The sequence below is a fragment of the Astyanax mexicanus genome, chromosome 6 (assembly GCF_023375975.1).
Source record: "Astyanax mexicanus isolate ESR-SI-001 chromosome 6, AstMex3_surface, whole genome shotgun sequence".
NCBI lineage: Eukaryota > Metazoa > Chordata > Actinopteri > Characiformes > Acestrorhamphidae > Astyanax > Astyanax mexicanus.
Genome location: NC_064413.1, coordinates 51,356,068 through 51,379,618, shown reverse-complemented (window position 1 = coordinate 51,379,618; position 23,551 = coordinate 51,356,068). Strand labels below are relative to the sequence as shown.

At 38.2% G+C, this 23,551-nt stretch overlaps 1 protein-coding gene across 3 annotated transcripts in view; it reads left to right on the top strand.

Annotated features, from left to right (window-relative positions):
- Nucleotides 1-23,551, top strand: part of myo3a (myosin IIIA) — a 160,527-nt gene that overhangs the window by 89,341 nt on the left and 47,635 nt on the right. For all 3 annotated transcript variants that reach the window (XM_049480248.1, XM_049480247.1, XM_049480246.1), the window contains 11 exons: nucleotides 279-317; nucleotides 1,923-2,022; nucleotides 6,992-7,108; nucleotides 7,415-7,519; nucleotides 9,043-9,126; nucleotides 9,978-10,180; nucleotides 14,327-14,425; nucleotides 14,542-14,656; nucleotides 18,205-18,331; nucleotides 19,369-19,579; nucleotides 20,644-20,791. In XM_049480248.1, coding sequence (XP_049336205.1) covers nucleotides 279-317; nucleotides 1,923-2,022; nucleotides 6,992-7,108; nucleotides 7,415-7,519; nucleotides 9,043-9,126; nucleotides 9,978-10,180; nucleotides 14,327-14,425; nucleotides 14,542-14,656; nucleotides 18,205-18,331; nucleotides 19,369-19,579; nucleotides 20,644-20,791 — 1,348 coding nt within the window. The remainder of the gene's footprint in view (nucleotides 1-278; nucleotides 318-1,922; nucleotides 2,023-6,991; nucleotides 7,109-7,414; nucleotides 7,520-9,042; nucleotides 9,127-9,977; nucleotides 10,181-14,326; nucleotides 14,426-14,541; nucleotides 14,657-18,204; nucleotides 18,332-19,368; nucleotides 19,580-20,643; nucleotides 20,792-23,551) is intronic.

Here is a 23,551-nt window from a genome sequence, read left to right as displayed (position 1 = left end):
AGGGTACTGTAAGTTCTGTAAACCACTAAAATTTTCCATTTCCTGAAAAAGAACTCCAGAGTAACTCCCCTCATTCTATTTCTGGTACAGAACAGTTGGATAATGCTGATGGTCTGTATGAATGAATGGTGTCCGGTCTCTGGGACTGGCACGCCTTCGCTGCAGCACAAAAGGCTTCAATTCTGTGTGACTAGTTTAAAGTTCAGGCTTCTGAAAGCTCAGAAGCTCAGTGTCACACTGCATTTCTGAGATGCTCACGTTATTTCTGTTGTTTTAAGCCATCATGGAAAGACTGAGAGGAGAGAGAGTGAGGACAGGTAGGAGAACACACCGGTATCATTGAACAGTAGAATAGCGCTTTTTATAAATCACTGGAGCAGTACTGTAGAAGGTGTAGAAGATGTAGAAGATGTGTAGCTGGGCGTAGTTCTGTGCTGTAGTAGCTGTAGTGTACTAACTGTGTCTGTTGATTCATGGTATGTACTTTTTAAATAATTTTTACATTGATTTGACAGTTAAATTGTTTGAAATGGTCTACAAATCATGACAAGCTGGCATAATCACTTAGCTTTGATTTTTTTTTATCACAAAACGTTGTTATACTATCAAAATTATATCAATTATGTTTAACTAACACACCAAACTAACACAATATCTTTTTTTAGTTTAGTTTTGTACTAATCTGACGTATAATTCATTTTTTAAGTCTAAAATAGCCTGGAAACTCTGATTTGGCCGGAAAATATTAACATTGTTATTCTGTGATGGCTATTAGCTATACTGACATGCCACAAAATGATGGGAAAGGAACTTGTGTCATGTCTCATGACTTTTATCATGTTTCACGGGAAGCTTAAAAACACTGTTCTAGCCTCTGAGAAATGCATGTGGGGTCTCCTGCATTAAATGTATATAAATATAATCTAAAATATAAAACATACAGACTAATACAGACTAATGTGTTCCTGTATAGCTTTAATATAGTCTTCAGTATTAAATTAACAATGTAAAAAAAAGTCATTAAAAAAAAAAAAAAAAAAAAACACACTGGATGAGAAGAGAGGTGTGGGGACCCAACAATTTGGATTGGTACTGGACATGGTGAATTGTGGAATGGTTAATCCCTGCACAACAGAATGCTTTATTAGTGTAGCACCTTACTCACGAGATAACACCTTACAACTTACAAAATTTAAGTATGTTCCTCGTTAAAAATGACCAAAACCTCTATATTACCATAGTATAAAGGAAACTGGGGAACCTCTACTATCCTACAGCTTTCTGAGATCTAGTAATTTAGTGCTTTTTGCCCAGCACTCTGTACAACGGCCGCTTCGGGGCATAATTTGCCCCAATAAATCACTTTTTACACTGTTGTCCAGATTCAAAGTAGCTCCACTCCTCTTTGGTGGAATCTGGAGAGCCCTGACATTTAAATCGAGACATTTGTTAACTTTAAAAGTGCACAATAAGCTTATTACAAACCACTTTTAAAGACCAGTTCTCCTTTAATGTGTAGTTTCAATGTTTTATGGCCATTTTCTTTCTAACAAGCGTTAAACAATATAGTAATAGTAGTTAATCTCAGTCATTTAGTAGCTATCTAATGAGCTAACTTGAGCTTCCATTCCACCTTAAATGGTGCAACATACTGTAGCAGGTGGAATGGATAAATAAAAGCAAATTTTTTAGCCCCCATCACAGAAGAATTAAGGAATGGACAGTAATTATTAATTGCTTCATCACCTGCACCATCATTCTTAGGGGGATGATTTTATCCCTTCCTCTTGTAACTCTGTTCCATGCGGAAGGGTTACACTCAAACTAAAGATCTTAATGTAGATATTAAATTAGAGGCGAGAAGTTCTGTAGATATCTAAACAATTTTTTTGATGTTATAATGTTTAATCTGTGTGTTTCAGGCATGAGAGGATCCACACTAAAAAAGGCAGCAACATGAAATCTGACGGCCAGTCCCTGGATGATGCGGATGATCTAGCAATCCTGGAAGTGCTTGATGAAGTGAGTGGGTCATTTACACTGTTTAACTATAGACCACTGAAGAACAGGGAGAAAAGATGATAATAAAGTATATAGAGAAACAGATACAGGACCTATACAGATACAGAATCTAAATATATAGTGAATATAACAGCCTAACTAAAGGTAGGGAGCCAGAAGGTAACATAGACACGGAAGCATCCAAAAACACTGGCATCCACCCAGTGGGCAGCACAACAGTGTTGGACAGAGTAAGGAGTGTAGAAACAAGGAAGTGATGTCAGTGATGTAAATTACTCTAATCTACCCATTTTTTTCAGCAACGAGTAATCTAACTCATTACTATGTCCAATCACACACACACACACACACAGAGACTCTACGCTCTCACCACCTCTCTCACACACACACACTCACACAGCGAGCCTCCCTTTCTCTACACCTCTCACACACACACACACACACACATGGCAAGCCTCCCTCTCTCTCACACGCACACACACACTCACACAGCAAGCCTCCCTTTCTCTACACCTCTCACACACACACACACACACACACACACATAGCAAGCCTCCCTCTCTCTCCACCTCACACACACACACACACACACTCACACAGCGAGCCTCCCTTTCTCTACACCTCTCTCTCTCACACACACACACACTCACACACTCACACAGCGAGCCTCCCTTTCTCTACACCTCTCTCTCACACACACACACACTCACACACTCACACAGCGAGCCTCCCTTTCTCTACACCTCTCTCTCACACACACACACACACACACACACACACACTCACACAGCAAGCCTCCCTTTCTCTACACCTCTCACACACACACACACTCACACAGCAAGCCTCCCTTTCTCTACACCTCTCACACACACACACACACACACACACACACATGGCAAGCCTCCCTCTCTCTCCACCTCACACACACACACACACACACACACTCACACAGCGAGCCTCCCTTTCTCTACACCTCTCTCTCACACGCACACGCACACACACACACACACTCACACAGCGAGCCTCCCTTTCTCTACACCTCTCTCTCACACACACACACACACACACACACACACTCACACAGCGAGCCTCCCTTTCTCTACACCTCTCTCTCACACGCACACACACACTCACACACACATACTCACACAGTGAGCCTCCCTTTCTCTACACCTCTCTCACACACACACACACACACACACACACTCACACAGCGAGCCTCCCTTTCTCTACACCTCTCTCTCACACACACACACACACACACACTCACACAGCGAGCCTCCCTTTCTCTACACCTCTCTCTCACACGCACACACACACTCACACACACATACTCACACAGTGAGCCTCCCTTTCTCTACACCTCTCTCTCACACGCACACACACACTCACACACACACTCACACAGTGAGCCTCCCTTTCTCTACACCTCTCTCTCACACACACACACACACACACACTCACACAGTGAGCCTCCCTTTCTCTACACCTCTCTCTCACACGCACACACACACACACACACACACACTCACACAGTGAGCCTCCCTTTCTCTACACCTCTCTCACACACACACACACACTCACACAGCGAGCCTCCCTTTCTCTACACCTCTCACACACACACACACACACACACACATGGCAAGCCTCCCTCTCTCTCCACCTCACACACACACACACACACACAGAAACCCTGCACTTTCTCGCCCAGTTCTCCCTATAGTCTCCCCTGATCACACGTTTGTCTTCTACTCTGCATTTATTAGCAGTCAGTAAACACAGAACATTACTGCAGATTCACTACAGTGTGTTCCTACTGTCTCCTTGTGTCTCGGTGAGTTACATCTGGCCTATGCGACACACAAGATACACCATGCAGCGACACAAACACTGCAGGGAGGAGAGAGAAGCACGTTTTCTAGCTGGAAATACAAAAATACAAAATGTTCTGAGTTTGTATCAGTTAAAGATCAATATCAAGGTTGGTTGTTCACTCTGTGCTGCAATAAAGTACGACCTAGTTTCAAAAACACAACATCAATTTTAAATAAACATTTGTCACAGTCACAGCGGCCCACTTACAGAAGTCCCAAAGGTGGAGCGAAGCATCCAAAAAAGTGAGTTTTCGGCAACTAAATGTAACTTAGTTACTTTTAAAATCAAGTATTCCATAAAGTACGTGTAACGTGTAATCAGTAATCAGCTTATTTTGTACAATGTAGCTACAGTATTACATCACTGGTTATAATAATGTGATTTGCCTCTATAATTCAGACTTACTGTACACTACATCCCACTTCAGACAGCTGCAATAATACTCAACACCCCGCCTGCTGCTATACATCTGATATACCTGTAAAATAGAAGTTTTTCAATATGCTTTGTCTTTTTTTTCCTCTGCATTCTCAATGAGACTGTCAGGAGAGGATAACTCATCCCAGCAGGCCTATTTTTTAAACGTCAGATAAATGCAGGAGCAGATTAGAGAACAATAACAGTTTGTTTGGGAAAAAGGCGTTTGCGGTGATCGATCACCGAGACGGCTCCCATTGACTTATTGAAGATACGAATCGCTCAGACACCTGGAGATGTATTTCCTCCATCCGTCTGAGCTGTGGGCCAGGCCGGGAGGAACTGGAGGCTGCTCACTTCATTCTCACGTCCTTGGAGTGATGGAGGAAGCTGATAGGCTGGGATGAGCTGGGAATCTGTCTTGTGTTGCTGTAGGTAGAATGAGCTTGTTAAATGTGTTCAGGCGTGTTAATGGTGATTGCTGTTTTTCCCTGAATGGCCTCATCAGTGGATTAATAAGCCAGTTCTGAGTCGAGTCATGTTTTTATGTGAGAAGCTCGTTTGTTTGTGGGTGAGCTGACAGTGCTCGTTACTGGTGACTAGCTGGTATTTAGCTTGATGGATAAAATGAAGCAGTCTGGACTCCTATCTGAAATCTGTGAGCCAAAATCTGACATAAGTAATCTGATATATTAGTCAAAATGTATTTAAAATGGGGCTCCGAGTGGTCCAACAGTCTAAAGCGCTGCCACTATGATTGGGAGATCACTGTTCGTTTCGAATCCGGGTCATGTAGCTTGCCATCAACAGCCAGAGCCCTGAGAGAGCACAATTGGCCTTGCTCGATCAGCACAAAGCTGCGTCTGTGAGCTGATGTATCAGAACCGAGTCGCTGCGCTTTCCTCCGAGTGTTAGCACTGTGATGCTACTCGGTAATGCTGCATCAACAGCAGTTCAAAAAGAGGCGGAGTCTGACTTCACATGTGTCGCAGGAGGCATGTGGAGGCACACCTCCTGGTGTGTTGGGGCATCACTAGTGATAGAGGGAGTCCTAATCAGAAGGTTGGGTAATTTGCTGTGTAAATTGGGTAGAAAATGGAAAAAAATAAAAAGAATATATATATAAAAAAATAGAATGTAGCTAAAATTAGTAGGAGTAGTAGGAGGAGCTTTTAGTCTTTATCCATCACCTCCATATAATACCGTCTCTAGACTGTTCCTCACACATATACTGCTGTAAAGTGGAGTTTCATTTCATGTTGGATATTCAGAGGAGTATAAACACATTTAATGATGTAGATGATTTAAGGTGGAATAACTATTACTTTAAGAAATCAAGTTGTTAAGTTGAATTTCACTATTTTACTATTTAAGGTGGAATAGCCAAACAAACAGCTGTAGAACACTACCTCTATAAAAGCTAAAGCATTTAGGGTGAAACTACCTTGATTGCGTTAATATATTGGCAGCTTTTATGGTGAAACTAGTGGAATAGGTGGAACAGAGACAATCAAAACATTTTATTTTATGCACTTTTTAAGGAGGAATGCAAGAGTACACTGTAAAAAATACTTCCTTAAAAAAATCTACTGGTTGTTTCATTACCTAGAAATGTTCTTTTTTTCCATTTAAATACTAAAATAGACAAAACATATTTTAATTTTCAAGTTTTTTTTCATTATTTTACAATCAGTCCCTGATATTTCTTTTTTCAAATATAGTTTATTTAGGAAATTACAGTATTAATTAGCTGACTAAAAGTATAATGCCATTACCCACTCTCGTTGGGTTTTTTCCGCTTTTCATGCCCTGAAGGATTCTTTTGCTTTATCTTCTGGTTGAAATGGGACACTAACTAAAACTAGCGTATAGCATATAGGGTGGTTTAGTGCTGGTAATGCTCTAGGGATTAGTTACACTCTCACAGACAACATGAAATGAGCTGAGAGCCAATAACCAGAGACAAACAAAACCAAACAACAAAAACAAAGAAAGACATTAATAATAGAAATTTAGACAACAGTAATAGTTGGCAATACTTTACAAAGTTCACAGACAAACAAGCAGGATTTTATACAGAGTAGCATAACGATTTACAGGTGATAGTCATTTAGTACTCAGGTGACAGTGAACATGACCTTCTTCCTGATTGGTCAAGGGGTTGAATGGGACAGAGACCAACGGTAGAGTGGAATTATGGAAAGCGTAGTGTGAATTGTGTAACTGTAATTGTTGTATTGATTCTTTGTTATAGCTATACATATATTGTATATAGCTGCATCCCAAAGCCTAGGCTGCATTTTTATTATACTATTATACTGTAGAATGATATATATGTTTGTACTAACTGCATCGTAAAATCCATATAGCTGCATACATAGAGTACATAGATATAAGAATGTGCCTGTTGGAAGTCCTGCTGGAAAATGAAATCCGTATTGAAGCATGAAGTGCTGTAGAATGTTTTGAGAAAGATCTTTAAAAAATATTTTTAAAAAATCATGTTTGTACAGTCTATAACTTTAATAATAAACTTTAACTTGATTTATATTTTGCTTTTGTCTTCTGAGCTGCACGATATGTCTAATTATAAGTCTGAAAAGTGCTATAAACATAAAATCTGTGTGTATAGTGAAATGCTACAGTAATGTTTAACTTATTTTAATCTTTTATGTAGAACACGATCACAGAGCAGCTGCAGAAACGCTACATGAAGGATCAGATCTACACGTACGTGGGCGATATCCTCATCGCCGTAAATCCCTTCCACGCCATGGATCTGTACACTCAGGAGGTACAGTGTGTGTGTTTGTGAGTGTAAAGAAGCATGCACTGTCACACACCATAGACTAAAGGTGGCCATACCTCATTACGCATATGTACTGTCTGCTGCATCCCATCTAATGGCTCATCACTCTTCCTATGCTCTGTCTCTCTCTATCTTCCCTGACAGTCATTATCTGTCTGGCGTCTCTGTGGCCTCTGCTTCAGGGTCTCATCATTTCATCTTCTTTCCTCCTGTTTTCGCTCTGTTTTTTTGAGTGTTGTTTAATGAGTGTTTGTGTTTGAAGGCTGATTGGCGTTGTCTTGTCTCCGGCAGTTCTCAAAGGTCTACATTGGAGCCAAGCGCACAGCCAATCCTCCTCATATATTTGCAGTTGCTGACATCGCCTACCAGTCCATGGTGTCCTACAACTCTGATCAGGTGGTGTAACACAATTTACCATGCTTTTAAAAGAGATTGTATTTAGCCAAAGAATCAATATGTTAAGGAAGAAATACCAATACAGGGGTTGGCCACTGAAACTGAAACACCTGTCATTTTAGTGTGGGAGGTTTCATGGCTAAATTGGAGCAGCCTGGTGGCCAATCTTCATTAATTGCACATTGCACCAGTAAGAGCAGAGTGTGAAGGTTCTGCTCAAAATATTGCAATGCACACAACATTATGTGTGACATACCAGAGTTGAAAAGAGGAAAAATTGCTGGAGCATCTGTGACCAAGACAGCAAGTCTTTGTGATGCATCAAGAGCTACGGTATCCAGGGTAATGTCAGCATACCACCAAGAAGACCCAACCACATCCAACAGGATTAACTGTGGACGCTGTAAGAGGAAGCTGTCTGAAAGGGATGTTCGGGTGATAACCCGGATTGTATCCCAAAAAACATAAAACCACGGCTGATCAAATCACGACAGAATTCAATGTGCACCTCAACTCTCCTGTTTCCACCAGAACTGTCCGTCACCACAATCAATTATTGTGCTCTAAAACCAGGTGTTTCAGTTTCACTGTCCAAACCCTGTAACTTGGAGTGAAGCTCCATAAAATGTCAAAAAAAGTTGTAGATCATCTAGCATTTCTTTTGAAATCATGGATTTTTTCCCACTTTGTTGGTCCAACACTTATATCATGACTGACTTTACAGCCACAGGCTGCCAATAGAGCAGCTCAACATTTATGCTCAGATGTTTCCTCAGCTCACTGCTAGAGTGAATCTATATCATAACTCCCATTGGTTTTCTTGACCTGCAACTAAACTAACTTAAATCATGGTTCATATTGTCGCTGTCCAAAGAAAAACAAGTATCTCCAAAACAGCAATTTAACTAGAGAGAGGAAAACAGTAATGCTTTATAATACAGCCAGTGTTTTAGAGGGTAAGTACTGTGTACTTACAGAGTAAGAACGGTAAAACACTGTACACTACATAATACAGCCAACCGCTCCCTGTTGTTTCTGAGTACTTACTGAGAAAGTACTGTGTACTTAGAGAGTAAGAACAGTAAAAATCAGGTGAGGTGTGGGTTTATTAACCATTAAAAAAACCCCTGTGTATTAATTAATACATTTTCTTTAAAATCTCTGCATTCCTGATTAATTATAATATTTTGTATTTTCTTTCCTTTTTTTTTCTTTAACATTGTTCTTACACTATGTTCTTAAATTATAATGATTCTTCTACATGTTTTTAACTCTGCTTATCTTTGTTTTAATCATGTTTGAATCATGTTTTTTCCATGCTTAATTCTTGTTTTATTCTTTTATTTCCATTTTATTGTAACATGTTTCTGTAATTTGACTTCTCTTTGTATTTTCTAATTTATGAAGCACTTTAAATGACCATTGTGTATGAAAGGTGCTATGTAAATAAACTTGCCTTGCCTTTGTTAAGGATTAAAAGTTTTAGTTTAAGTTTTAATACTGTGTTTCTTTCTTGTTTGCAGTGCATCGTGATCAGTGGAGAGAGTGGTGCAGGGAAGACTGAGAGTGCCCACCTGCTGGTCCAGCAGCTTACAGTGCTTGGCAAGGTCTGTCCAAAAGCATTTATTGTGTTTTGTTGTAAGGCTTTAGTTTAGAAGACGTTTGGCTAGTATGTATGTTTAATAGCATAGGCCCTATCATATGCCCTGAGAAAGGTGTGTCATGATGCTCATTGCTATCTTACAACCTGTTAACAATTTATTTCCACGCCTTGCGCCCACGCCGTTAAAATATCGTCAGAGTTTAGGAATGAATCTACACTGATGTCCGTGGTGGTCTGGAAGTGAGGTGTGTTCAGGGAAATTTCTGGCATGTTGCTACAGTATTTTGGCGGCAGAAAATAGAGATGCTCCACTGACTGGTTAAAACCCTGACAACAGTCAATCATCAAAGTCCATTCCTATAGGTGCACATGGACGCGCTGCAGCATGCAAACCTGATTTTAACTAAATAAAATAACATTGTTGTGCTCCTAAATGAGCTGGTGGTGTATTTTTACAGTGTGAACACGCAGGTCAGTATCCTGCAGTATCCTGCTGAGATGCACAAAAGCGCCGTGCTGTTAAGATACGAATGTGCCAAAGTCAGAGCTCACCTGACTCTTAAAGGGAATGGGAAGTGGCACATTGATTGGTTTATTTCATGTTATGCTAAAAAAAACACACTCATGATTAATTAAGAGAATTGGTTCATGCCTTTTGCACGTTTCGAGCTGCACAAGGCATTTTTTTGCATGCTCACAATCCCAAAGACACACTGACACGCCCTGAATCAAGCTCTACAATCTGCAATTGACCAGTGCTTTATAGATCACAAAAAATAGGGCCCCATGGGTGGGTTAAATGTGGAGGTTAAACTGTTGAAATTGTATGCATATCACCATCTTCCCCCTTCACAGGCCAATAACCGAACCCTCCAGGAGAAGATCCTGCTGGTGAACAGCCTGGTGGAAGCCTTCGGTAACGCCTGCACGGTCATCAACGACAACTCCAGCCGCTTCGGGAAGTACCTCGAAATGAAGTTCACGTGTGGAGGAACGGTGGTGGGCGCTCAGATCTCAGAATACCTTCTGGAGAAGTCCCGTGTCATCCACCAAGCTGTGTGAGTCTGTGTTGATTTTGTTGCAATGTTCCATCATCCATCTGCACCCACTATCACATTGCCTTGCCATGAGCATGTTGGCTTAGTGTTGGGGTACTCAGGCCTGTTGCAACAAGACTTACCCGAGGCCCCGAGCTGACTTGGGGCTCCCAGAAAATGACTAGTTATGAATTTAATGCAACAACAAACTGTGGGAGAGGCTACTAAAAAACTGTGACAGTCAATGAAGGAAAGTACAACAACACCTGTTATCAGAATCCCCCTCGAGGGGGCCCCTTTCACTAGTTACTGACAGTAGAATATAACCAGACTGGAACATGTTCAGAAGTATTCATGCACACCAGTTGTTCACTGGACACTTTAACACTAGAATGATTGAACATATCCTACATATTTGACAAAATCTTATTACATTTACACTTTCTTTAACTTTATTTAACTGAACTAAGTTTTATATGGTTTTATTTGTAGCCGTGCTCTGTCTGAAATAAGTTCCACAAAATCAGGGGTTTAGTGTCTCTTTAAAGGAGAACTCTGTTGTAAAATGGACTTTTGGTGTAGTTAAACATCAAAAACTAACCTTTCTTAAATAGCCCATCTCTGCTCTCCCACAGCTTTCAGAGATCCTGTAATTTTGTGCTTTTTGCCCAGCACTCTGTACAACAGCCGCTTCCAGGCATATTTTGCCCTAATAAATCCCTTTTTTCACCGTTATCGAGGTTCAAAGTAACTCCACACCTCACACCTCACCTCATTACCTGCACTATAGGATGTAAAAAGTGGTTCTTTATAAACTTCTTAAGTTTCTTAATGCCTCGTTTTAAATGCCAGGGCTCTCCGGATTTTACCAAGGAGGTGTGGAGTTACTTTGAGTCTGGATAACGGTGTAAAAAGTGATTTATCGTGGCAAATTATGCCCCAAAGCAGCCATTGTAAAGAGTGCTGGGCAAAAAGCACAACATTTCTGGATCTCAGAAAGCTGTAGGAGAGGTGGGCTGTTCAACAAAAGTAAGTACTTTTTATCATGTTTTACTACACCCAAAGTGAATTTTACACCAGAGTTCTCTTTTAACACTAGAATAAATAAACATATCCTTTATATTTGACAAAATTGTATTAAGTTTACACTTCTGAACTCAGCTCCACAAAAAAATCAGGATGGGTTAGTACCCCTTTATGCATCATGGAGTTCTATAAGCTTTAAAGAACCCCTCATTTTATGACCCTTGCAGTTTAAAGGCATAAAGAAAAGCTGTAAATAACTGATTTAGTTTCTCTCAGCCCTTAGACATCTAACACCTCTCTGAGGTTAATCCTTCCTCATTCTCTCTCAGCCTTTGTCTCTCAGTCTGTCTTTCTCTCTCTCTCTGTCAGTTAGGCTGGAGAATAGCAGAAGTGAATGAGATTTTTCTCTTTTAATGGAAAGCTGAGGCTTCATAAGCTTAGCTCTTCTGACCTTCACCCTCAGGACCCTCCGTACATCCCTCCCAAATCCAGAGGAAAACATCGAGAGCTGAGGAAAGACAGAGCTGATCGTAAACTGCACTGTTTTAAACGTTTCAGCACAGCTGATCTGAACAGCATAATCAATCCAGCCATTCATTCAGCGTCAGCAGTGAAATCTCTCGCATGCAAATGCAGAAACATGAACGCTAATTACAGAGCAGAAACACAGTAATTACAAACTGCACTGTGAGGGGGGCGGATTATGCACGGCCTTGTTGCTTCCCCCCTTTATACTGATCTCAACACCAGCTTTATTTCCTTTACAAATATCCATATTATCATGCTTTCACATGAAAACATTGTTTCTCCACTTCTAAAAGCTTTAAGCTTTTAAGATTTTACTCCAAGTCATTTTGGAGCATTTGTATTGGTCCATTTATCATCAAATTCTGTTACAACATAAGGAAGAACTGGCAAATTCATTTTACCGCATTTTTCAGATTATATGGTCCAAAAATTTACAGTGAACCTTATAATCCGGTGCACTTTACCGTATTTTTAATATATATGAATTCTACTAGTCAGGTGTTAAGGAGCAGTAAAGCCACTCCACTGAAGTACAGAGTTATAAGGGTGAGTTTTCAGTGAAGTTTCTCCAGCACTAAGGCTGGAGCAGCAATAATAGCATTAGCTGCTAAGCACAGCACTAGCTCTTTCACAGTTCAGAGGTGAGTATATCGGACTGCAGTCTGTGTGTTTATCAAGTTAAAACAAGCTACATGGGACGAACCACTAGCTGATAGGGCCCTGGTTAACTGGAACACTCATGGTTCCTCAGTCTAGCGCTTATCATTTTAGTGTTTAGCGTTTTTCATTTTCCCGTAAAGTTACAGTTTGCCAACATGACAGTAAAATTATTTTTACAGTGAGTGTACTTAACAATTTAATCATCAATAAACTGCAATAAACGGATTTTTTTCTGTAATCTGATCAGCACATCTACATGCAACAGTTGTACATTACATTACATTACATTACATTACATTTGGCAGACGCTTTTGTCCAAAGCGACTTACAATAGTCAAGTACAATGTAAAATAAGTTTAAAGGTAAAACATCTTTGGATAGGGATAAAAGGAGGTCAAAGGGGAATAATAGGATAGAGGAGGAAAGGAGGGGAAGAAGGAAATGAGGTTAGAAGTGGTTAGTGTGTTAGAGGTGTTAGGAGAGTAAGTGCTCTTTGAAGAGCTCTGTCTTCAGGAGTTTATTAAAGATAGTGAGAGATTCTCCTGATCTGGTAGTGGAAGGTAGTTTGTTCCACCATTGGGGAACTCTGTATGAGAACAGTCTGGATTGCTTTGTGTGAGTGTTTGGTAAAGCGAGGCGACGTTCATTGGAGGAGCGCAGCGGCCGGGAGGTAGCGTAAGCCTTCAGGAGCGAGTGCAGGTAGGAACAAGAGCAGGTAGTTAACAAGGACATTCTTACCACATTCTGTTATACATTTGTTAAAAAAAATAGCTGGTTTCAGAATAGAAACTGTCTGATGAAAGTGGTTAAAGTCTGCTCCAAGATCATTGAACAACTTGTTTTCTTACCACCTTTTGTGATCAGCACAGTTTGAAGTTGGCCCACAGGATTTTACAGGACCCATCTCGTATCATGTTTCCCGAATTTGATTGGCTTCCCCTTTAGTACGTAGACTTATGGTTAATGAAATCTTGAGTTAGCATAACTTAGAACATCAAGTTATTACAACTAAAGGGGAAGTTAATTAAACTTTTTTATTTTTGTTGTACTGTAAAACTGGATAATTTGACTTTACTTAACTTTTTTAAAGCAGCCGATTTGCTTACATTTTTGGCTCAAAGTAATGGAAAATGAAAACTTGAGTTATCATAAATTAAAACACCAGGTTATTACAACTAAAGAGGAAGTTGATTTACACACTGATGGTGAGTGTTAGTCAGAAACTGTTGGACACACCCAGAATGCAAATAGATTGTGACAGAAGCCAATGGAAAAGAAGCTGTTAATGGCAACAGACTCAACTCAGTTATTAAGTTAGTAAGTTGGTTCAACTCAAAGATCTCAGTTGAAACGTATTTGTGCTCACAGATGTTCAATTAACTCAAAATAGTTCAAACAACATCTGGGTTTACAGTGTATAATGATGTTTTAACATTCATTTATAATGAATGTCTGACCAGAGGAGGATGGGGCCCCCCTCATATATACATGATATGATAGTACATGTGAGTCTTGGTTTCTCCTGAGGTTTTTTCTTTTTTTTTTCAATCTCTAAGAGAGTTTCTTTAATGCTCATTGCTTTTATTGTATGTATGGTTCTTCTGCTATCACATTTCTGTAAAGCTGCTTTGCAACAACATCAGTTGTAAAAAGTGCTATATAATAAAATTTTGATTTGATTTAATACTAATAATATGTAATGCATGTAAAACTGCAAATTCTAATTTGTAATCTCATATTATTATTGTAGTTTTTTATTATTTAGGGATGAATTAGTATATTTTATTTCTTTGTATAGATTTGTAGTGGAATAAACTGCATTTTGACTCTGTTCACCAGCAGAAATGCCATGTAGATCCTGTAGTTGGTGAATAAAAGCTCTGAAAGCGAGAGCCTGCACTAACACGGCTGTTTTGTTCTCTGATTTCTGTTTGTTTGATTGTTGCCTCACAGCGGAGAGCGCAATTTTCATATTTTCTACTACATCTACGCCGGCCTGGCGGAGAGAAAGAAGCTCGCCCACTACAAGCTGTCTGACAGTAAAACTCCAAAGTAGGTTCCCACTGAGCTTTATAATCTCACTGCTTTATTTACACCCCACCTCTGCTCCTGTTTCACTTCCCACAGCACTTTCCTTTCTTTCTATTGTGCCTCCATTATAATTTCAGGTACCTGCAGAACGAGCACATCAAGCTGGTGCCCGACATCGTGGGCAGTGCCTTCTATAAGGAGCAGTTTGAGGCGGTGGAGCAGTGCTTTAAAGTCATCGGCTTCACTCTGGAGGTACTTTGTTCTGTATAAATGAAGTAGACTAATATTAAAATAATAATCTTTAGCTAAGAAAATTTTAACCAATTAAAATAATGAAGTGTAATTAAATTAATAAGGTTACCTTGTTCATTTTCATTTTGGTTAACCTACAGTTAAGTTTCCCACATGAGCCTCATTATTACAGCCCACCTTAATCACATATAAAATCCATCACTGCCATCCATATGCAGGGCCAGTGTTACAATATTAGGGATGCACCAGTGTGGGAATTTAATTCCAATGTCCGATATTACACATGGATATCCAGTATATCAGACGATGCTGATGTCAATGCTGATATCGTCGCTGTCCAATAAAAATGTCACGTCCTGGCCTTGTCTCATGTCTCTGTGTGTTTTCCCCACATGAGCTGTGCTCCTCTTTTTGTCTCCTGTCTCAGTAGTTTTCCACCACGTGTCTCATTTGTAGCTCTGCCCCTTTCCCAGGTGTTTCCACTTCTAGTGTGTTTCCTGTTCATATAAATAGATCCCCTGTGTCACTTGTCCTTCGTCGGTCTTTGCACCTTCCTCTGTTGTTTTGTCATTCCTCGTTACTCTTGTTTATTCTCCTCGTTCCCTAGTTCCTTGCTCTGTGTTTTTCTCTGTTTTTGCCTTGTATATATATTTAGTCTATTTCCTTGTTTATTTCTTAGTTTATTTCTTGTATATATTTCCCTGTCCTGTTTAGTTTGTTTCTTATTATTATCCCTAATTGGTTTAGTTTATGTTCTTTAGTTTCTCTCGTTTGTTTTGGTTTTTGGTTGTTTGTTTAGCTATTTTCAGTTATTTAGTTTATTCCCCAGTTCCTTGTATATATCTCCCTGTTTTATGTTTACGTGTTTACTTGTTTCTCGTTTCTTTGTTTATTTATATATATTTAATACATTTCTTTCCTACTTGCACTTACGTCCGTCTCCACGTCTTCCCTGCACCACATCCTGACAAAAAAAAAGTATCTCCATTTTTGTTGATTTTTAGATCATTACATAATTTATACAGACAATTTGTCCATTTCAAGAGTCAAAACTTCTTGATGAATGGACCAAATGTTCAAAAACGTTCAATCTGAAATAAACTCTTTTTACATTTTTCACACAACAATTTGTAGGTTGTTACAAATTTGCTTAGCATTTTTTTATTTGACATTTAAATTTATTTAACACTGTATCCCATAATTTACTCATATTTATATTTTCCTAATTATAATTACAGAGCATTAAAATACATTTAACTACTATATTAATGCAATACCTATATATATATATATTTTTTTTTATTATTATTATTTTTTTTTATTTTTTTTTTATTACCAGTGTAGTAATTTAATTTACTTTCTAAAAAGTTACATAACATATTGTACTTTAGGTGAACTGCTGTAACAGTTGTTTTTATCAAACTTTGCTAAAATTGTACAAAAGTGTATTTGGAAAAGTATTTCAGCGCATTGTGCACAAGGAGAGGAGGAGGCAGTATGGGAGAGTAATGCAGAAAAAGCACAAACGCCACAAACAGAGTCGCTTGAGGTATGCTAAAGCTAAAGCACATTTGGACGAGCCAGCTTCATTTTGGAATGAAGTTCTTTTTAAAGTAAAATCGTGAAAATTATCAGGGGTGCCCAAACATTTTTACACCACTGTTATAATAAATTGAGACATTAGCTTAATAATTGGTTAATAAAGTATGTCGTAAGTACTGATAAATAATGTAATCTTATTATAAAGTGTCACTAAATTTTCTACACCAGCAGAATCTAAACATCCCTCAAACAGAATAACAGGATATAATCAGACAAGTGTCCATCTGGAGCAGCAGAGACGGTGTAGAGTTCAGACTGGGAGCAGTGGTACATGTAGCGTCTCTGAGACGTCAGGTCGGTTTTGCTGATACTCAGCGGGGTGGGAGGGGTCTCAGCGTGAGCCGGTGAGTGGCAGTGGTGTGACTGGTGTGATGTAATGGAGAGTGGCGTACAGGGGGGACGTCTCCTAATGGAAAAGACAGCCGTAGAAACAGTCCACCAGTGACTGGCTGCTGTGGAACGGTCACAGAGATGCTAAATGTGTAATACTGGAAATCCCAAATGCACAGCTTATCAGATTCAATACAGATATCTCATTACTGAGCACCTGTGTAACCAATCACAAACCAGGGCACTGAGCCAATTCAGATACAGCACATTTTTCTAAGAAAAACTCTGGTTGGTTGGAAATGAGGTGTGTTCTGGTAAATTTTTGCCCTATTGCTATCTTGGTAACTGAATTGTCACAGGCACATGCCCAATGCTCATATCGTCGCTGTCCAATGAAAAACACTTATCTCCGAAACAGCAACTTTACAGGAGAGAGAAAAAACCTTCTAAACTTTCAATGGAAGTCACTGTAAAAAGAGTTTATTTCAGGTCATTTTAAAGAGTTTCTATTGGTCCGTTCATCAAATTTAACAAATTCTGGCACAGTGTAAGGGAGAGTTTGTCTGTTCAAATTATGTAGTAAACTAAAAATCGACAAAAATGGAGATACTTGTTTTTCATTGGACAGCGACAAAAAAAAGTTGCAAGAAAAAGTATGTGAACCCTTTACGATGTCTGCATAAATTGGTCATTAAATGTGTTCTGATCTTCATCTAAGTCACAACAATAGACAAACACAGTCTGCTTACATTAATACCACACAAAAAATATATGTTTGCATGGTTTCATTGAACACAATATGTTAACATTAACAGTGAGGGGGAAAAAGTATATGAAGAGCTAATTGGAGCCAGGAGTCAGCCAACCTGGAGTCCAATCAATGTGATGAGATTGGATTTGTTGGTTAAAGCTGCCCTGCCTAATAAAAACGCACACCAGTTTTGAGTTTGCTGTTCTTAAGAAGAGCTCTCAGAAGACCTACGTTCAAGATTTGTTGACTTGCATGAAGCTGGAAAGGGTTACAAAATGTCTTTAAAAGCCTTGATGTTCATGAGTCCACGGTAAGACAGACGCTCTACAAATGGAGAAAGTTCAGCACTGTTGCTGCTGCTCTCCCTAGGCGTGGTAAAGTCCTGTAAAGAGGACTGCAAGAGCACAGCGCAGAATGATCAATGAGGTGAAGAAGAATCCTAGAGTGTCAGCTGAAGACTTACAGAAATCTCTGGCACATGCTAACATTTTTGTTGACAAATCTACAATAAGAAAACATTAAAGACACAATGGAGTTTATGGGAGGACACCATGGATGAAAAGGAAATTTAAGTTTGGTTGAGGTTTTTGCTGCCAAAGGAGGGTCAGTAACCAGTAATTAAATCCAAAGGTTCACATACTTTTCCCCATCACTGTGAAAGGTAACGTTATGTTTAATAAAACCATGCAAACATAAATATATATTTGTGTGCATTGTATTAGTTTAAGCAGACTGTTTGTCTATTGTTGTGACTTAGATGAAGATCAGAACACATTTAATGACCAATTATTGCAGAAATCTAAGTAATCCCAAAAGGTTCACATACTTTTTCTTGCAAAATTATATTCTACATTCACCTTCACAGGAACTGGGGAGCGTCTACAGCATCCTGGCTGCGATCCTAAACGCCGGTGACATCGAGTTCGCCTCAGTGGCCTCTGAGCATCAAACTGACAAGAGCAACATCACTAACATGCCCGTACTGGAGAGTGGTGAGTTAGCGCTCTTGTTAGCGTGCTGATGCTACAAAATGAATAGCATGTGTTTGGTAATCCTAGTGTCGGCATGCCGTCGTGTTACTGATACCAAACCGATGGCACTGAGGCAGATTAGCCCATTGTTAGGATCTTAGCATGCTAGTATTGCAGAGTGCTCACTTAGTCCTCTGTTGCTCTGTCACTTTATCACATGCTAATCCTTTCTCAGCTGACTTAGCTGACTTTAGATACCTCTGCACATAATACATGATCACCTGATCTGACCTGATCAGCTGGAAAGAGCCTCTCGCTGTTAGAGATGTTCTCCCACACAGGCTGGGAAGCCCATTAGCCAATAGACCATTAGCCTGTTAGCTTGTTAGCTACTACACTGTGCTGCATTGAAGAGCTATTGTCCAGAATCTTACTGTAAATCCCCACAATTTTCACTATACACTATAGACAATAGACCAGCAGTTCTCAAACTTATCTAATTAGAGGTCCCCTCCCCAACTCCCCACCCAGCTGTATATCCCCCATTCACCAGGAGGGTGAAGACTAGCACATGCCTCCTCCGATACATGTGAAGTCAGACTCCGCCTCTTTTAGAACTGCTGCTGATGCAGCTTACCGAGTAGCATCACAGGAAAGTGCAACGGCTCGGTTCTGATACATCAGCTCACAGACGCAGCCTTGTGCTGATCGACATCACCCTAGGAGTGGTAAGGGGAAAGAGTGCCATCTACTGTACCCACCCAGAGAGAGCAAGGCCAACTGCGCTCTCTCAGGGCTCCGACAAGCTGCATAACCGGGATTCGAACCAGCGATATCCAAATCAAACCACTTTTTAGTATATGGCCAAAAAAAATATTACCTCTAATATTTTTCTGTGGCCCCTCAAACCCCCTAGTAGTGAGCTGTGGAGTAGTGGAATTGTGTTATATATATATATATATATATATATATATATATATATATATATATGTATAGTTTAATCTTACAGAAATGTGTGTTTTAATATACAGTAAGTATATGTGTATGTTTCTCTGTAGCCGCCTCGTTACTCTGCATCCGACCAGATGAGCTGCAGGAGGCGCTGACCTCGCACTGCGTGGTGACGCGGGGTGAGACCATCGTCCGGTCGAACACTGTAGAGAAAGCCACGGAGGTGCGGGACGCCATGGGTAAAGCCCTGTACGGACGCCTCTTCAGCTGGATAGTCAACCGCATCAACTCTCTACTGAGACCCAACAAAGAGTCTGGGTGAGACTGCTGTAATCCCTAAAATATAGACCACACCCAAACTAAGGATGAAAGAGGTGTAATATAATATTCAATCAGATGATGATTATTATATTTACTGGTATTAAATGAAGATGAAATTAGGTGAAGGTGAGTGGATTCCTTTTAAAGAAGCCATCATGCCTGCATTCAAAACTTTTAATACTTATTAAACCCATAATGCCTCTAATAGGCCCCCATAAAGTATGATTAATGGCATTGCTTTATGTCTGGCAAGTATGATAATGATCTTCCAGTCCTGTTATCCTTCTGCACTGAAAACAAAAATGATGAGTAAAATTTACTTAAAAAAAGTTCTGCACTGTTATGCACTCTGCAAATTTAATTTCAGATCAATTTAAGTAAATAAGTGAACTGAACTTCAGTCAATCCTTTCTTTTAGTAAACTTTACTCACTTTATTTTTGCTGAATCAATCCTTTCTTTTAGTAAACTGTACTTAATTTATGCATACAATATTACCTAATTACAATTACTTAATTTATACAATATTACTCAAATAATGTATGATACATAATATAATATAATTCCTGAAATTTAACACACATATTACACTGTCTCAACACATGGATGGCATGTAATATATTCTTTTTAGTTTACTAAATACATACATTTATTAAATGCCATCCATGTGTTGAGACAGTGAGACTTGGTCTGTTTGCAAAACAAGTCTTTGAGATTATGTAAATATTTGAATGTGTGTTTTAACTAAAAATATTTAAATTTCAATAATATTAAGAAATGATTTATTCAGCAAAAATAAATGAAGTAAAGTTTATTAAAAGAAAGGATTGATTCAGTAAAAATAAATGAAGTAAAGTTTACTAAAAGAAAGGATTGACTGAAGTTCAAGTTCACTTATTTACTCTGTGTAACATTTAAGTCTTGAAATTGAGTTGAAGTTACTTAAATTTATCAGAAATTAAATTTAAAGCAAATGCAGAAAGTTGCGAAAAAAATTTTAAGTAAATTTTACTCATCATTTTTTTCACTGTGCTCATCCTACTTGTTTTTTTTCTAACTCAGAGAGGAAGACAAGGATCTGAACATCGGCATCCTGGACATCTTCGGCTTCGAGAACTTTAAGCGCAACTCTTTTGAGCAGCTCTGCATTAACATCGCCAACGAGCAGATTCAGTTCTACTTCAATCAGCACATCTTCGCCTGGGAGCAGGTACGCCGCTCGCCGCCGCGCCGCTGTGCCGCGGATAGAGCCGTCTCCTCCCGGTTATGAATAGTGCATGAGTGCTTTCCTCCATTGTGGCTCATAGAGGCATTTATACAACTTTTTCTCCTTGGAATTAACTTATTTCCATCTAAATGGTGATAGCACATCATCAGTTATCCTGACGCGAGGAGGGGGGGGGGGTGTGAGTGTGTGAGTGAGTGAGGCCTTGAGGGGAGGGATGTTTGGAGGTGCTTTAGTCTAACCTTCCATAGACCCTGAATAAATCAGCCTAAATAAGGGTCAGATAGGAGAAACACACACACACACACACACACTACACAGTGTGCCATTCAGTTCCACTTTGCAGCTGTTAACTGTATAACTAAAGTTATTTCATTTTTAGTTCAAGTTTTGCTCTATGCTATTGTACATAATTTAGACTTATTACACTCTGTGTATAGATCCACACCTCAATTTCTCTTTTACTAATAGCAAAATAACCTGCAGAATACTTTCTATACATCCTATATTAGTATATATATATATATATATATATATATATATATATATATATATATATATATATATATATATATATATATATATACAGAATTTATAGTACCTACTGAATCATTTCTAAAAACTACTAAATGATTCATAGTAAGTACAGGATAATTTATAGTATATTTAATACATAAACAGTTTTAATTTAGTAGTTAATGAATTAAATAGAAAAGAACAGAAATACACTATTCCTGGTTCATACAAAATAATTATAGATTTAGAATAATGCATTCTAACTCCTGAATATTTTATTAAATATACTAAATAATTAATAGTAGATACTGAATATTCCATAGTAGATACTAAATCATTGTTAGAAGTAGATACTAAATATATTTAATTAAAGATACTGAATAATTAATAGTAGATACTGAATATTCCATAGTAGATACTAAATCATTATTACAAGTAGATACTTAATATATTTAATTAAATATACTGAATAATTAATAGTAGATACTGAATATTCCATAGTAGATACTAAATCATTATTACAAGTAGATACTTAATATATTTAATTAAATATACTGAATAATTAATAGTAGATACTGAATATTCCATAGTAGATACTAAATCATTATTATAAGTCGATACTGAATATTTCAATAAAGATACTGAATAATTAATTGTAGATACTGAATAGCCATAGTAAACACTAAATGTTTTTCATTACAGATACTGAATACTTAATACACTTTAAAAAACATATTAGTACTTTTTTGTACCTAAAGGTTCACTCTTCATAATTGTACCCTCAAAGGTACCATATTGGTCTTTACAGGGTCAGATTTGTTCCCTCTGAAGTACAAAGTAATTTCTAACAGCAATAAGTACAGATTTGTACCATTTAACCAGACAAAAGGTACATTCAGTATTCTGTTTCACTGTACTAATAAACAATATATAATTTAATTGCACATTTTTTATTTGAAAGCCAGACAATTTTCAATCATCTTTTTGAGCCATATTTAGTTGATGATGTTTGTAATCTTTACTGGCACAATATAAGGTACAGCCCCAGCGACAAGCTTTATACTCTTTTAAGTACAAATCTCTACTTACTTTTCTTAGTGTGTAGCAGATACTGAATAATTCATGATTGTTGCTCATTAATTATAGTTTGTTCTGTGTTATTTTGCTTATTTTGTATTTATAGTGTTTACATAAAAATATATAACATCCATAAACTTTCAAATTATTTTTAACTTTTACCATTTCCACCTCTAATCCAGACTTTAGCTTTTCCACTTTACTTCAGCAAGATACTGTATGGGAAAATACCCAAGCAGTGTGATCATAAATCTATATAAATGAAGAATGACTGAAGTAATCATATAAACTGTGGAATATCTAAAGATTTGCCTTATGTAAATACATTTTTTTTATTGTAATACAATTGTTTATTCTACAGCATTTCTCAGTCAATTATGTGTGTGTGTGTGTGTGTGTTACTCTTTGAGTTCAGTGACAAACACACAGGGTCATGTCCCCCCTTTCCTCTGTCTCTATACTGTTCACTAACTCACATCAGTTTACCCCCCAAGCAGCAACAGCAAATATACTGTATAAAATAAATATATAAATAAATATATAAATAAATAAATAAGAAAGAAAGAAGTTGTTCCGTGCTGGATGACTTTACCCTGGGCTAAATGTTCTATTCTACTCCAGAAATGAGATTTCTTATGTGTGTGTGTGTGTGTGTGTGTGTGTGTGTATGCATGTACATGTGGGTGCTGTAGGCACGTTTATGTGTTTGTGTACCAAACGGTGTTTCCTGAAGATTGGAAAGGCCATACATCTGCACACACACACACACACACACACACATACACACGCACACACACACACAGTAAACATGTTGGCTTTAAGGCGTTATCTGACGACACATCCCGCTCTTTCACTTTTTCACAGTTTCTCCCATTTTCTCATAACAACATACACTACAGCACTACAGATTATATTCATATAATCATATTTCCACATAAACCATTCTAGTTTTAATATGTATTATTACCTAATCAGCCATGCTAGTTAATGGCAGTTAGTGAACAATCATGTTTTATATAAATTAGAAAATGTAGTATGTAATTCATAGATATTAGATGTTAAATCATTTATACTAGTGATCTAATAATCCATTCTAGATAGTGAATAATGCATAGGAATATTCATATTAGTTACTGAATAATTCATATTAAT